This window comes from Myotis daubentonii, chromosome 13, assembly GCF_963259705.1.
Source record: "Myotis daubentonii chromosome 13, mMyoDau2.1, whole genome shotgun sequence".
In the NCBI taxonomy this organism is placed as follows: Eukaryota; Metazoa; Chordata; class Mammalia; order Chiroptera; family Vespertilionidae; genus Myotis; species Myotis daubentonii.
In genome coordinates, this window is record NC_081852.1 from 52,607,555 (window position 1) to 52,624,052 (window position 16,498).

Consider the following 16,498-nt stretch of genomic DNA (forward strand, 5'->3'; position numbering starts at 1 on the left):
TGGGGAAATACACAATTCTAACTTTGTTAAAATAATTTCTTTCCAAGTCGATTTGATTATGGAACAGTTCCCTCCCCCATCTTTTTTGTCATATCTGTTAAAGTTCCACAAATTTATGGTCTTTGGGAAAATACCTTGGGAACTACTACTTGAACCCAATTTCTAAATTTTACTGGCAAAAAAGGCAGAGGTTCTAAGAGGGGTTGAACTTCTTACATGTAGTTGGTAGGGGAGCTAGGACTAGAGCCCTATTTCTTGACTGCCTGGTTCAAACTGGTCAACCATACCCAACTAGGGGGCATTTCTTAAGGTGGGTTCTGGGATGCCAGGCATTATATGTAGTCCTTAAGATAATGGGTAAAAAGGATGAGAACATTTACTCCATAATGGGTTCTTTTGGGATACTTTGCTAAAAGATATTGTTTTAGGTGCTTTTAAAAATGGGTAATTGTATCCCATTCTTTTGTGACTCATAGTTCTTGAGGTGCCTTTCATTGCAGCCTGGATATACCACTTATTTAATAAATGTGAGAGAACCTAGTGGGGTCAGAGGAGGTTGGTGGCAGGGAGGAAGAAGGAAAGGGTCGGGACCTGAAAAGGAGTGAGAAAAGGGAAAATGTGAATAAAGAGAGGGGTAGATGAAAAATAGGAGCCAGCAGCCACTGATCAGTGGACGATAGTGGAGCCCTGGCAGAGAAAGGAAAGGAGACAGCTGTAGGTGACTGAAAAACAAAACAAAACTGAGTGAACAGGAAGCTTTGCTTTTAAAAAGTAAAAGTGACTCATGAGGCTAATTTGGATGCTGGCCATGCCAGGAGGGCCCTGCCAGGAGATTGGGTTGAGCACCAACTGCTGAGAAACCTAGTGAACTCGGATCAAGGTGTATTTATTGAATGAATACAATGGATGTGCAAGGTGTCTTCTTAAGCACCACAATCATACATGAGTAAGACACAGGTCTTACCCTCAGGAAAGTGACAGTCTAACAGGAGAGAAGGTAGGACAGGGACTTTGCTAAGACAAGGAAAGGTAGAATGTGATCAGTGCCCCTAGAGGTACAAGAAGCCAATACTGCGAGGAATCGGGTGTCAGGAAGATCATATCAAGTCTTGAGGCTCTAAAAGGCCTATGTGGAAGGGCCATGAGGCATAGATAGGATTGCACCAGGCAATAGTGGGAGATAAGAGGAGAGGCATTTCAAGGCAATATGATAAGGAATCTTCAGGCGGTGGGAAAGCATATGGATCAGTGAGTGTTTGCAGCCAAGTGGGTTGCAGCCAAGGGGACATATGGACTGGGAGGGGTGTAGAGAGAAAGTTTTGATGTCACACTGGGGGATTTTGAATGCCTGGCTCAGGTACCGATGTTCCAGGTAGTCAATGGGTAGCTAGTGAAGTGTGTGCGTGCGTGCGTGCGTGCGTGTGTGTGTGTGTGTGTGTGTGTGTGTAGAGGAATAATAACATTGGAGATGATTCTCAGGCCGGTTACTGTGCAGAAGGGGTAAGTCAGGGAAGGGGCTCACCTAGTGAGGGAGGGTGCACTTTGGTTTTGGAGACACCAAAGATCAATCTGAAAATCCTGCCGGAGATAATGCCCGAGTCCTCTGCCCACAGAGACCCAGAAGGTTCTGGTCATTACCTCAGGGGTTAGGGAACAAGAAAGAATGAGAGGAAAAGAACCAGGAGGAAAAGACACAAAGAACAGCCACAAGAGGTGGAGATGTCTTTCTTTCTTTTTTAAATTGAATTTATTGGGACGACATTAGTTAACACAATTATATAGGTTTCAAGTGTACAGTGCGTCTCTAATAATTATCTGTATATTGTATTATGTGTTTACCATCCAAAGTCTCTTTCCATCAACATTTACTCCCCCTTGACCTTCTTCTACCTCCCCCCCCTCACCTCCCTTTCCCTCTTGTAATCACTATACTGTTGTGTCCAAGAGGGTTTTTAAAAATTTAATTCCTTTACCTTTTTCACCCAGCCTCTCGACCCCCTCCACTCTGACAGTCTGTTCTCTGTATCTTTGAGTCTGTTTCTATTTTGTTTTTTAGTTTATTTTGTTTATTAGATTCCACATATGAGACTGCATGGTTCTTGGCTTTCTCTGACTGGCTTATTTCACTTAGCATAATATTCTCTAGGTCCGTCCACGCTGTTGCAAAAGGTAAGATTTCCTTTTTTTTTTTTTTTTTTTTACAGCCCAGCAGTATTCCATTGTGTAAAGGTCCCATGTCTTTTTTACCCACTCATCTACTGATGGGCACTTGGGCGGCTTCCAAATCTTGGCTATTGTAAATAAGGCTGCAATGACCATAGGGATGCATATATTCTTCTGCTATATTCCCAGAAGAGGAATCGCTGGGTCATAAATAGCAAGGAGTTTCCTCAAAAATTTTTAAAAAATAAAAAAACTTTTTTTAAATAGGTGGAAGTTTCAATAAAGAAATTATAGCCAGAGTTTCGAAACCCAGCCTTGGAATTGAGAGTAGTGTGTTTCAATGACAGTGGCCTGACTACTCATGAATAGCAAAGGGACTTCAAGGAGTTTCAATTTATTTTTATTCATTCTAGCCTAAGGGTATGTTTTACTGATTTTAGAGAGAGGGGAAGGGAGGGAGGGGGAGAAAGAGAGAGAGAGAGAAACATAGATGTAGGAGAGGCACCTGATTGGTGGCCTCCCATAGGTGCTCCCACCAGGGATGGAACCCGAAACCTGGGTATGTGACCAGGAATCCCATGGGCAACCTCCGGAGCCTGGGACAGTGCTCCCCATGGGGCCACACTGGCAGGGCTCAAAGAGTGTTTGAGTCTGTTTCCTCATTAATGGGAGTGATTTACATCTCAAAGGTTGAGAGCCTTCACTGAGAAACTCCTTAGCAAAGGGGTTTGCACACCTAGGAGTCCAGGGGGCAGCTGGAGAAGGACCTGGAAAGATTAAGGGTATCCCCTGAGGCATGTCGGGAAATGAGGCCAGGGACCCTCAGGAAGCCCAAAGCCTTTGCTTTAGCCGAATTTGCTGTGAGGGGAATGGTGAGCGGGTCAAGGCAGCCTTAGCCTAGTCCCCACTCCAAGGCACTGCCCTGTCACCCCGGCTGCCACCTCGCTGCAACCCCCCGCCCCCCCCCCCATTCAATCCCCCCTCCCGCAAGTTCTGGAAGGCAGACGCGCATGCGCCCTCCTGCGCCCCTGCCCAGCTTTCCACGTTTCACTTCCCTCCCTTTTCCTCCTCAGCTCCTGCTCCACCGCTACGATTGGCCAGGCGACCTCCTGGCCTCGTCCAATGAACGCCTGCCTCTCGCCCCCGTGTTACTGGGTAGAACAAAACAAAAACAGAGCAAGAGCGGCCAGAGACGCTCCGAGGCAGCGGCAGAGGTTGAGGAGCGGGGATCAGGCCAGCGGAGCGGGGACAGGTCAGCGGACCAGGGACTGGGCGAGCAGCGCCAGCGGCCCGACGGGTCAGTACCGGCGCGGCTCGCACGCTCGGGGGGACTGCGCCCTCTCCACAGCCCCGTCTCCCCTCGGCTGCAGCCGCACGTTGGGAGGGGGAGGGGGCGTGGAGGCGGCCGGGTCAGGTCTGGTCCGGGTCGGCGGGGCCGGGGTGTCCGGCCGCCTCCTCCGAGCCCCGCCGGCCCCGCAGCGCCCGCCCCAACGCCCCGGGCAGCGGAGAGCCCACCCGGCCCCCTCCTCTGGGCTCGGGCCGGAGCGCGGCGGCGCGGGCCCGCCCCTCCCGGACCCCGGCTCCGCTGGGCCAGGCGCGCGGGGCGCTCGCTCGCCGCGGAGGGGCTCCTTCCCGTCCCCGCGAAGGCCGAGGTTTTATTTCCATGTGGGGGGTGGTCGTTTCTGGCCTGACGAGTCCTGAGGGAGGCTTGCGTCCTCCTCGCCCTCCCTGGCCGCTATGGGAGCCCTCGGAGGAGGCACCCCTCCTCGGCCCGGCCTCTCCAGGCCCGGCCCTGCGCCCCTCGCCCCGGGTCCGGTCGGGACTGGCGGCCGCGGGGGTCCGGGCCTGCGCCGCGGCGGGGTAGCGGGCCCGACGGCTGCCGTGGGGGCCGCGCTCTCGCCGGGGCGCGGGGAGGCGGACACGTGCCCGCCGCCGGCCCCGCGCGGACCGGGCTGCGCCTCTCCTGAGGCAAAGGGTGGTTTTGTTTTCTTTTTGGGGTGTGGGTTGTGTTTTTAGTTTAAATGAAATCTGCCGGAGAAGACAAAGACGGGAAGGGAGCCCCCTTTCTGCGACAAGCGCGCTGCGCTCGTTGCCTGGGCCCGCCTGGCGCTCCGCGGCCCCGCGAGCGGGTGGCTTTTGCGGGCGCTTCGGAACCGTTTGCTGCGGTCCATGTCGCCCGTCCCCAGCGTCCCGGGGAGACCGGGCCGCGTAGCCAGCCACCGAACGGCATCTCCGGAGAAAACCATTAAAAATGCAGCTTCCCGTGGAGGAGACAGTCACGCCCGTGTCTACTTATGTTTTACTGTTGAGTTTTAGAATTGTGGCATTCTTGCTATTGTAAGGCTTTTAAAAAGGGGGGGTGGGGACCACTGCCCGAGGTGTTGTGAATGTCATGATTGGTATTTATGCCCTGACCTTTCCTTCACTATAGGTTTGTTCAGTTCCCCAGCATCTCAGCAGGCGTCTTCGTATGATACTTCCATTGGACTTTCTGTTGTAATAATAAGAAAAGTAGTTGCCAGGAGTGCAAAAAAGAAGTGACAGCTTGGATATTTCCTGTGTGCCCACTTTTGCATCATTGTGGCTAAATACTTTTAGCTGATTCTTTTAAGCTGCTAATGAGCTGTAATTGTAGCCCTGGTACGAATACAAATACGTACATTTCTAGCTAACATATGGACTGAACTTAAAAAATGGTCAGAGTGGATTATCAGGTATATAGAGGATCAGGAAATAGGTATTTTTGTGGGTGGGTGGAGTCAGAAACGGAGGCTCTGTTTTTTAAGGAATGTTTTGGCAGTTGAAGACTTCTCAGTGTGTATTTCTGTGAAACATTGTAGAAGTGAAAACAACGTTTAATTTCAGCCTTAATTTTGCCTAACAATAGTTTTGTTTTCTTGTTGAAGCTTAAATTTGTAGTTTAGTATGAGGGCTGCGGGTTTAAATTTATTGATTTACATTTTCTTAATTTGGGGGCAAAAATGTTAAGTAAAGTGTGTGTGTGTGGGGTGGGAGGGGGGGCGGAACCCCACTGCTTTGAAGAAAGTAAAAACAGGGAACATATCTTTACCCTCCAAATGTCTGTTGCTATCAAGTATGACAGAGTTCTTGATTGCATTATCATTGCCTGAAGAAATAGGGCTATGTTTTTATGATTACTTACTAAAAACAAACTTGGTACCATATAGATGATATTCATTACCTGATAATTTTCTTTGCCCAACTGAATGTGTTCTGTATAATAGTTTAAAATAAATATTTTTCAATGTTTGGAGAGCAGTATTTAAAAATTTGATATAACAGTAGGAGCCTATGTTTTAATAACTTTTCTCCTTTAACCCTAAAAAATAATCTTCCTGTAGTATAACTAAGATTTGGTATTGAAAGTGTGCAAACAGTGCTGGATTCAGAAGATGGAGGTTCTAACCCTGGTTCTTTCACTGTGCAGCCTTCTCTTTCTATGGACAGATCAGCTGTCTTCTTAGAATCTGTTTAATTGTGTGTAAAGTGGAGTACCTATCTCAAGATTTCTGAGAGGTACATGAAATAATGCATGTAAAATATTTTTGAATTATAAAGGGCTTTGTAAACACCAGTTATAATGGTTTCATTTCCTTTATTGGCTATGTTCTGTAGCAAGTACTTTCTTAGATTATACTTGCATCAAATATGAAAAAGACTTTAATGTAACTCATGTAAAAATCTCATATACACATCATATGATATTTTCACTTGACTGTGACATAATTTATACACAGAAATGAAACAGATATGCCTTTTCAGCCATGAAGGATACTAAATGTTGAAATTTGCAAACTGTTTTGTTCTCATATCTTTATGTATCTCTTGTATATATTTTTAAGGTTATTTTTTCTCCTAAATCCAGACTTTGTGGGAATTATGATATTAAAAGGTATTTACATAAAAACATGTTTTTTCAAAATATAACTGGAATGATGTCATCATTTTGTTAATTTCTGAAGCAACATGATAGCATCTTAGTAGACTAAGGATTATGTCATATTAAGAATTTATGATTTTAACAAAAGATATTTAATTTTATTTTATAAAATAATACCCTTTTCTGGAGAAAAGGGTTACAAACTTGAAAGATGTTAAAATAGCATATATTGAAAAATTTAAAAATCAGTTTCACCTTTAAGTTCTAGGAGGCATCCATATATAATTATTCTAAAATGACATCTATTGTTAAGTTATATGAGAAAAATACACTTTTCTGTAGTTCATTAGTCATTTTCATTAATTTGTTCATTTTATGTCTTAAAGGAAGAGCACACTGCTGGTGAAATTATTGTAAATGAATGGAAGGACTTATATGTAAACTATAAATACTTAAGTACTGTAAACCACTATTTGAATAATATTTACAGATAGATAGATTCTGAAATCATATTTGGTTACACCTGGCAATAGTTTTAATGACAGTGTATCTTGATAGTCTTTCATATAACATTGAATTTATCTCACTAAGTTAAATTGCCTAAATAAAAGATAACTGATTTCATTAAAACCTTCCAGCATTAGTAATTTTTAAGCCATTTTGAAATTAAGGTCTAATATAATGAGATGCTAATGTCATTGTACTCATTCCTTTTTAAAATAGGTAAAATTTCTTTTTTCTAACGTGTGTTTTTCAGATTATAAAAATAATATCATTCTCCCAATCTCAAAGTTGTATAACAGTAACTATAGATACCTAGGTGATGAAATGGCAGATATATCTGCCTTTAGATATGTTGTAGACTGAGAAATAACACAGACATGAGATATTATTGATTGACCAAAATACTGTTGTTTGCATTTTGTAGTAGTGCTCATAGTTCATTGGTAGCATACTACCCAGTATTCATTTATATCAGATTAACTATGAGACCTGTTCCTAAAATATTAGAAGTGTGTGTGTGTACTCCTTTAACTTGAAGTAAACATGGATAGCAATATCTTTTAATGCCAAGTAATTTGGCACACCCAGAAATTTGGACTTTTTTTTTGGACACAGATATAATGTGTCAAGAAGATCGAAACCAATTATTATTTAGGGTAAACTATATTTAAAAGTAAACAAAACACATGGAATATGGGGTTATTGTTGTTTTTTTACAGTGTTAATTAAATTGAATTTACCTTGATTATATCAGTTAGGAAGATATTGAAACGTTTTTTTTTCTTTTTAAAGAAATAGATCCCAAAGGAAGACTTCCATTTGGTAATTTAATCAGTGCAAGTGAAATTAAGGAATAATGGATGTAGAAAATGAGCAGATACTGAATGTAAATTCTACAGGTAAGTATTCATATTTTGAACCTTGATTGTATTATGAGCAAGTTTCAGGCCATACCAAATTTTATGAATACATAATATTAAAACCGTCTTTACTTTAAAAACCATCTTATTCATGCTACAAGAAAATCGGTCATGTTATTTTTTAAATCAAGTTTGTGATTCTTATTTTCATAGAAATTCATCACGTCCTTATTTTTCTGCCTATCTTTCCCATTCCATACTCTTATTCTATGCTATCCTCCTATATAATAAAACCCTAATATGCAAATCAATTGAACCATGGAATGACCAGTCCTTATGACATGCACTGACCACCAAGGGGCAGATGCTCAACGCAGGAACTGCTCCCTGGTGGTCAGTGTGCTCCCACAGGGGGAGCAACTCTCAGCCAGGAGCCGGGCTTATAGTTGGCGAGCACAGCAGTGGTGGCGGGAGCCTCAAGAGGGTGCCCGTTGGGCACCGGACCTCTAGTTTATACTAATAAGAGGGTAATATGCTAATTAGACTGGGAGACCTTCCAGGAGACCTTCTGGACAAAGCCATGGTGGCAGGGCTGAGGTAGAGGCGGTAGAGGCCAAGAGGGGAGGGCAGTTGTGGGTGATCAGGCTGGTGGGGGGAGGGGCCATTGGGGGTAAGCAGACCAGCTGGGGGGCCAGTTGGGGGCAAGCAGGCCATCAGTGGGGGTCAGTTGGAGGTGATCAGGACAGCGGGGCCAGGGGGCAGTTTGGAGTGAGCAGGCCAGCCAGCAGAGGGGCAGTTAGGGGCGAGCAGGCCAGTGGGCAGGGAAGGTGGAAGGCAAGCAGGCTAGCAAAGGGGGCAGTTGGGGGTGAGCAGGCTGGCAGGGGAGGCAGTTGGGGGTGAGCACACTGGCACGGGGGGCAGTTGGGGGTGATCAGGCTGGTGGGGCATTTGGGGGCAAGCAGTCCGGCGGTGGGGGTCAGTTGGGGGCGAGCAGGCCAGCAGGTAGAGTGGTTAGGGGCAATCAGGCAGGCAGGTAGGCAGGTGAGTGGTTAGGAGCCAGCAGTCCCGGATTGCGAGAGGCATGTCCGACTGTCGGTGTAGGCTCGATCCCTGTAAACTGGCAGTAGGACATCCTTTGAGGGGTCCCAGATTGGAGAGGGTGCAGGCCGGGCTGAGGAATACCCCCTCCCCCGTGCATGAATTTCATGCACCAGGCCACTAGTTTATAATAAACCTTATTATCCAGAATGGAGAATAGTGCTCATTAATATTTTGCTCATTAATATTTTTCACATGAGCTAGTGATTTCTATAACATAAACTATTATTGGTATCTTTGATATCTTTCTTAACTAATAATTTATATTTTATAAATTACCTAAGGGTATTCTCTTTATTTTCCATCATACTTCAATAGCACATTATTATAAAGATGGGCTTTTTTTGAAATTGATGTCCAAATTACTTCAGACAACTTCAAATGTATTTCTAGCTTTCATTTTTAAATTTTTTTGGTGAGCCTATATTTTTTATTATTTTTTAAATTTATCTTTATTGTTGGAAGTATTACAGTTGTCCCCTTTGTTTGTTTGTGTTTTTTCCCATCGATCTCCTCTGCCCCTCCTAGGCCTTCACCACTCTATAGTCTATGCCAGGGGTGGGCAAACTTTTTGACTCGAGGGCCACAATGGGTTCTTAAACTGGACCGGAGGGCTGGAACAAAAGCATGGATGGAGTGTTTGTGTGAACTAATATAAATTCAAAGTAAACATCATTACATAAAAGGGTACGGTCTTTTTTGTTTTTAGTTTTATTCATTTCAAACGGGCCAGATCCACCCCGCGGGCCGTAGTTTGCCCACGGCTGGTCTATGCTATGGGCTATGCATATATGCATATAATTTCCTCAGTTAATCACTCCCACCCCCACTTCTGCCTTTCCTCTGAAATTACTTAGTCTGTTCCATTGTATTTCTAGCCTTTAGAATAATCTTTGTAGAAAGTTGAGATTTTGAAATATTCCGTATAGTGAGAGCTTTTTGTTAATATATTTTAGATAATTGTTTGCTTTATAACTTTAATAATTAAAATGATCATTATTTTTTGTAATTTAAATATATTTCACTTTTTAATGATACAGCTTCATTTTTTAATGACTTTAATTCACTGTTGTGTACAGTTATATAATTTTCTTTGATCTGACCACTTTGAAGTTGAAACTTCTTTGCCATTTTGTACTTATTAATCTGATTTTAAGTGTGTTTGAAAATTATAATTGAAAAAAATTATTACAGTAATAATTATTTTGGTGCTGCTATACACAATAGTTATATGGGTACTGTACTGGTTTTTTATGGTTATAAATGGGTATCATGTACTTCATTGAGGTGGGGATGGTAATAATACAATATAAGAATATATTTCACATGTAGGTAATTGTTTCTTTTAAAATAATTTTACACATATTTAAAATGTATTGGTAACATTGGTTAATAACATAATTTGCAGGTATATAAGATTACATAGTTCTATATCTGTGTACTCTATTGTGTGCTCTCCACCCAAAGTCTAGTCTCCTTCTGTTTATTTATTTGACCTCCTTTACCTTCTGGTAGCTACCATTCTGTTGTCTGTATCTGACTTTTATTTGCTACTTTTTGTTTTATATTCCACATATGAGCAAATTCATACTTTTTTTGTCCTTTTCTGTTTGACTTATTTTACTTAGCATAATACTTTCAAGATCCATTTATGTTGTCATAAATGGCAATATTTCATTTTTTATGGCTGAGTAGTATTCCACTGTGTGTGTGGAATTACATCTGGTAATTATTTTTTTTCAGAACTGCCCAGTGTGATAACCACTCACAGTTATGAATAGACAAAGCACAGTTTATTCTTGTATTATTATTTATTAATTATTGCATTATTTATTTTTATTACAAATATAAACCTACTTTTGCCCACCCTTGTATATGAAAATATATTAAAATAGGTGGAAAGAAAAACTCAAGTGTGGGGAAGTATGTACTCCAATGGACAGTTTAAAGCATTTAATTATACTTCTAAGTCCTTTATTTTCTGAGCGAGTTTGGTGGTTCACCTTAATTCTATATAATAAAAGTCTAACATGCAAATCGACCAAACGTTAGAACGACCGGTCCCTATGATGCACACTGACCACCAGGGGGCAGATGCTCAACACAGGAGCTGCCCCCAGCCTGCAAGCCCCAGGCCAGCCAAGGCGGGTGCCAGCGGGGCCCCCCTACCCCGAGCACCCTGCCGGTTCCCCCACAGATCGGCCCTGATTGCCGACCAGGCCTAGCACCCTACCCATACATGAATTTTGTGCATCGGGCCTCTAGTTGTAAAATAAAATCAGTATGTTACAGGTAGATGTTTAATGTTTTCTTCAACCACCAACTCCTACTTGAAACTCCATCTAATTTGAGTTCTGGTCCTTCTCTTTCCTCTTAATCTTTTTTTTTCTTTCTTTACATTCCTTCTATGTTCATCCTGTCTCTTTGTCACTACTCTGCTGTACTCTAGCTTTGTATTTCCTATAATTACAATCATCTGAGATTCACATGTGGGTTTTATTCTGACCACAATCTGTTTTAGATGTGTAACTTTTCTATGAAACATTTTCCATCTATAAAATGAAGACAAACATCTTCATTATAGTTTTGTGAAGATTATAAACCATGTATGTGAAGTGCGTAGGGTAGAATCTGGTATTTAATAGGTAACAATAGTGATGGTAATGACAGAAGTTATAGTATTACTATTATGACTATTAGTTTATCTATAATGATGGTTATAGCCAACCTGGCTTCCTTTCCTAAAAATCTTTGCAAGGTATCATTTTACTTTTCTTGAATCTATTTTGTTTAAAAGCACGTTATTTTTTGGTTAAAAGTACTACTTTCTTATTTACCCCAAAGTTACTAACCTTTCCCTTTCCAGTTAGTTTGTGACTAAATTACCGCAACATTTTCTTAGCTGGTCTCCCACTTTATACTTTCTCTTTTTTCTAATACATTCTGTATTATTCTGCTAAATGAATCCCCCATTAGTAGGTCAGTAATGGTCACATATAGGTATATCATAATCCCCTCTATGGTACCAAATCTGAGCTCTAACTATATGAATGTGGAGAGGTCAGCAATTATTCTGGTGATGTAAGCAGGGACAGGATCAGAAATTACAAATTAATGAATTTACATTTTGACCCCATGAGAATACCTTCAAATGGTTTTCAGCAGGGGCATGTTTTAGAAAATGGTCTCCATGCAATTTGGAGAATGGTTTGAGGACTGAAGGCATGGAGAATGTTTATGAGACTGATGAAGTAATTTGACATGATATTTGTTTCTAAATTTTTTGTTTTGTCAAGAATTATAAAGATTTTAACACATCTATTCGTTTTAAAGGTTGATTTAAAAAAATTAAGTTTCAACATATTAAAACATGTCAAAGCCCAGGCACACAGACTTGACACATCCTAATTACATTTGGAAATATTTAAAACCATCTGAGGACTTATACTCTGACTTGAGTTAGCCTAAGTGAAAACAACAACAACAAACCTTTGGCCTATGGGTAACTAATTTAGTAGTTTTCTGACTTACAAAGTTTTCAGAGCAAAGCTGACTGTCTGTGTCATTTGATCTGCACAGACATTTGAGTTGATAGTATGAAGGATACTCTACTAGGTGCTGAGGATACCAAGAAGTACAATTCCTCTTTTGAAGCTTATGACTTATTTGGAAAAGCAGGACTGCTATGTAAAAAAAGTGATTTTGGTGATGTGGTTAATGAATGATGAGTATTAGTGTTATTGTTGGTAGAAGTGTGAGGAAAGTTTTTACCAAGGAAGTAATACTTGACCTATATCCTCAAGGATTTTGGTAACTAAAAGTGCAGTGAGGATGACATTCTAAACAGAAGACCACTGGGAACTCCAGATATGTTGCTATCTTTCAGGGGGTAATGTACAAATCTTATTAGTATATAGGCTGGAAGATTTTCAGAGGATGGCTAAGTAATATGGGTCAAGTTTGGAGAGATGAATTAGGACTTTAAATGATGGCTTTGAAAGCAAGCATTATCTTTGAAAGCAATGAACAGTTCAACTCAATAATCATATGTGATCACATATTTGCCAGATTAGTAATATTTCCTAAGTATCTGTAATAAATCATGAGATGTTTGGCAAGTTATTTAAATAATTTTAGCCTTCGTTTCCTTAACTGTATAAATGATGTAGTAAATAGATCTCACACTGTGGGTAAATGACAGAGTGTCAACACAGTGCCTGATAAATAATATTAGGCATTCTGTACATATTAGTTTATCTTTCTTCCAAGATCCTTAGTGTTATATCTTCAACTGCTTAGCTCTCTTATCTCACCAAAGTCTTAAGGTTTTATATTTGGTGTTTATATTAAGATAGATGGTATAACATGAGATAGCATGCTTTTAGTAAACTTTGTTCATTTTATATTCAATGCCTTAGTTTCCTTTTGATAATGTGAAAAGTAATCCTAGTTAGTTGTCTTTTAGATTGAACCATAAGAAATTGCTGATATGTGACCATGAGTGACCTACAAAGGTGGTAATTTCATGTGATTCAACCTAAGTTATTACTATAATTAGTATAACAGTAGATGGTTAAAATACTTACCTTTCTTCATTTTCCTCTTTAAGATCCTGATAACTTAAGTGACTCTCTGTTTTCTGGCGATGAAGAAAATGCTGGGACTGAGGATATAAAGAATGAGATAAATGGAAATTGGATTTCAGCATCCTCCATTAATGAAGCTAAAATTAATGCCAAGGCAAAAAGGCGCCTAAGGAAAAACTCATCCCGGGACTCTGGCAGAGGCGATTCAGTTAGTGATAATGGAAGCGAAGCCATTAGAAGTGGAGTAACTGTACCAACCAGTCCAAAGGGAAGATTGCTAGATAGGCGATCCAGATCTGGGAAAGGACGGGGACTACCAAAGAAAGGTTGGTATATACCACATCCAAAGACATAAGTGGAAAAAAATATTGCCCGGTTTTTGTACTACAATTTTCTTGTTTTATGAAATGAGAGATATTTAAACAATGATAACATAAGATTTGGGATTGTATATATATTTTTACATAGTACTAAACTGAGGGTCATACCACTTTTTAAGTTGAGGCATTTCAATTTTTCATGTTTGAATAGATTTAGTTTTTTTGAGCAGAACTTTTATTATTTCCAGGAAGTTACACACTGATGTTTTTCACAGTTACAAATTATGCATGTTCTCTCTAACTTTGCTTGAAAGAAACAAGGTCAGGAATTCATCATACCTATTGTCTAAGGCAGGGGTGGGAAACCCTTTTTCTGCAAAGGGCCATTTGGATATTTACAAAATTATCAACTTAAAAATTAGCCTGCTATATTTGGTCAAACATTTAATTAACTTACCCCTAATGCCTTGGCAGGGCCAGACCAAATTATACAGCCTGAGGGCCGGACATTCCCCACCCCTGGTCTAATGAATCAAATTGTGGTCATTGTGAAGAATACATGATACATGTAAATTTGATTGGTAATATTATTCTCAGAATTTTAATTAGATTGCATAGATCTAGTTCCACGTTCTCTTTAGCTCTATTTATCTTGGATAGTGGAGTAGAATTATCTGTTTCTCTGCTGTGTCTCTAGTGCTTGGAGTAGTGACTAGCTACATAGATACTGTACTTAAATATTTGTTGATTGGGGGGGTCTGTCATCTTTTGTCTGTGGTAGGATTTTGATACAGTTTGGTGATTTTACTAACTTCTGAATGGTGGGAACTTCAACTTATAGCCTAGGGTTCTTGCAAAATGTTTTTGTCATATGTCCAAAATAGTTATTTTGTTGAATGGCTCTATAGCCATTGGTTGGATCAAAAATAGAAACTAATTCTCAGATTCTGTTTTGCTCTGGTGACAAGGATTATACTCTGGATATAAAATAAAAACCTCTAAAATATTGGTGATACTGTAAGCTTCTTTAAAATTATTCAGTATATTGAGCCTTATAAAAACATTCAGTAAGTTAATGTAGAAAAGCGACTTTGAAAGTTTCATTTGTTAAATTTCTACTGATCTGCTTGTGTATAGAAGTAGAGAGAAATAATGATCAGTGCTCTTAATGCTTAAAAAGCAATTATTTGTAACATTGCTAGTTGCAAAGTATAATTTAATATGTACTTTTATATCTAAAGAGTATTTGACTTTAAAACATGATGGTGGTCATGGTGTTTCTTTGGTAATTAATTTCTTCCTTATTGATTTTTCTATGCCACATTGTACTGGCTCAACTTACTTTCTTTTTGTGTTGATCTCAGGAAATGCCAAATAAAATTTAGAGCTAAATTGAAATATCACCTTCTTTGAGGTCCCCAATATAGTTTTTTTTGTGTGTGTGTGTGATCTTTTTGTTTGGCTTTTATTTTAAAGCAGCTGCCTTTTTAGTTTTAACTTTATAAACTATTTCAACTTGATGTTCCTAAGTAGATTATAAAGTATCTAATCTTTACTGAAAAAGCAGTGATCAGAATAAAAAGAGGTTTAAAGTATAAGTCTCAACTGGAAAAAATAAAGTAAAATACAGTTTTTTCAGCTGTTACTTACTTTATGTTTTATTGATTTTTTTTGTTTAAGAGAGAGGAAGGGAGTAGGGAGAGAGAGAGAGAGAAACATCAATCAGTTGCCTCCTGCATGCCCCATACTGAGGATTGATTCCCAACCCCTGTATATGCCTTGACTGGGAATTGAACTAGCGACCTCTTGGTGCATGGGTCAGTGCTCAGCCACTGAGCACACTGGCCGGGCAGCTGTTATTTTTAATTAACATCTGAACATGTAGAGTTTTTTCAAATTTCTCTTTGCTTTTTCAATTCAAAACTTTCCAGGTGGTGCAGGAGGCAAAGGTGTTTGGGGTACACCTGGGCAGGTATATGATGTGGAGGAAGTGGATGTGAAAGATCCTAACTATGACGATGACCAGGTATCTGTGTTTTTGCTTTTTTAACATATGTTTTAATACTTACACGCTTTTTTGATCTCATGTTCGTTGTGTACTCATATGTTTGTCAAGTCATGTTCTATGTCTGTGTTTATAATCTACTAGAGGCCCAGTGCACAAAAATTTGTGCACTCGGGGAGGCCGGGTCCCTCAGCCCAGCCTGTGCCCTCTCGCAGTCTGGGACCCCTCAGGGGATGACCACCTGCTGGCTTAGGCCCGCTCCCCAGGAGATTGGGCCTAAGATGGCAATCAGACATCCCTCTGGCAGCCCGGCAGCCCTCGGGGGATGTCCACTTGCCAGCGGGGAGCAGGCCTAAACTGCAGTCGGACATTCTTAGCGCTGCTGAGGAGGCGGGAGAGGCTCCCACCACCACCGCTGTACTGGCAGCCATCAGCCTTGCTTGTGGCTGAGCAGAGGTCCTCCCATGTGAGAGTGCCCTGACCACGAGGGGCCAGCTCCTGCATTGAGCGTTTGCCCACTGGTGGTCAGTGTGTGTCATAGTGACCAGTCATTCCCAGTCCTTCTGCTGTTAGGGTCAGTTTGCATAATACCCTTTTACTATATAGGATAGAGACCTGGTGCATGGGTGGGGGCTGGCTGGTTTGCCCTGAAGGGTGTCCCGGATCAGGGTGGGGGTCCTGCTTGGGTGCCTGGCCAGCCTGGATGAGGGGATGATGGCTGTTTGCAGCTGGTCGCACCCCCTTCAGGGTGGGGGTCCCCACTGGGGTGCCTGGCCAGTCTGGGTGAGGGGCTGAGGGCCGTTTTCAGGCTGGTGGGTGACTGAAGCTTCTAGCCTCTCCTTTTTTTCTTTTCTTTTTTTATTCTGGGATTTATTTACCTTCTATGGCTGTCACTGGAACTGAGAGCTGGCTTTAGCTCTGAGGCCCGGCTCTAGCTCTGAGACCTCAGCTGCTGAAAGCAGGTATCTGGGGTGTTTGGCTTCTATAATTGAAACACTGTTTCAGCTCCAGCTCTGAGGGCTGAAAGCAGGTTTTTGGGGATTGTTTAGCTTCTATAATTG

The 16,498-nt window shown here is 41.2% G+C and overlaps 1 protein-coding gene across 5 annotated transcripts in view; it reads left to right on the forward strand.

Annotated features, from left to right (window-relative positions):
* The first annotated feature begins 1,648 nt into the window (after nucleotides 1-1,648).
* Nucleotides 1,649-16,498, forward strand: part of PDCD4 (programmed cell death 4) — a 28,995-nt gene continuing 14,145 nt past the window's right edge. For 2 of the 5 annotated variants that reach the window (XM_059661365.1, XM_059661366.1), the window contains exons 1-4: nucleotides 1,649-1,713; nucleotides 3,237-3,460; nucleotides 13,136-13,438; nucleotides 15,364-15,458. In XM_059661365.1, coding sequence (XP_059517348.1) covers nucleotides 1,664-1,713; nucleotides 3,237-3,460; nucleotides 13,136-13,438; nucleotides 15,364-15,458 — 672 coding nt within the window. In that variant the 5' untranslated portion in view covers nucleotides 1,649-1,663. Of the gene's footprint in view, nucleotides 1,714-3,236; nucleotides 3,461-4,594; nucleotides 4,878-5,611; nucleotides 5,701-7,360; nucleotides 7,468-13,135; nucleotides 13,439-15,363; nucleotides 15,459-16,498 lie in introns of those variants that run through there. The other 3 variants (XM_059661369.1, XM_059661368.1, XM_059661367.1) reach the window with 3 other exon arrangements.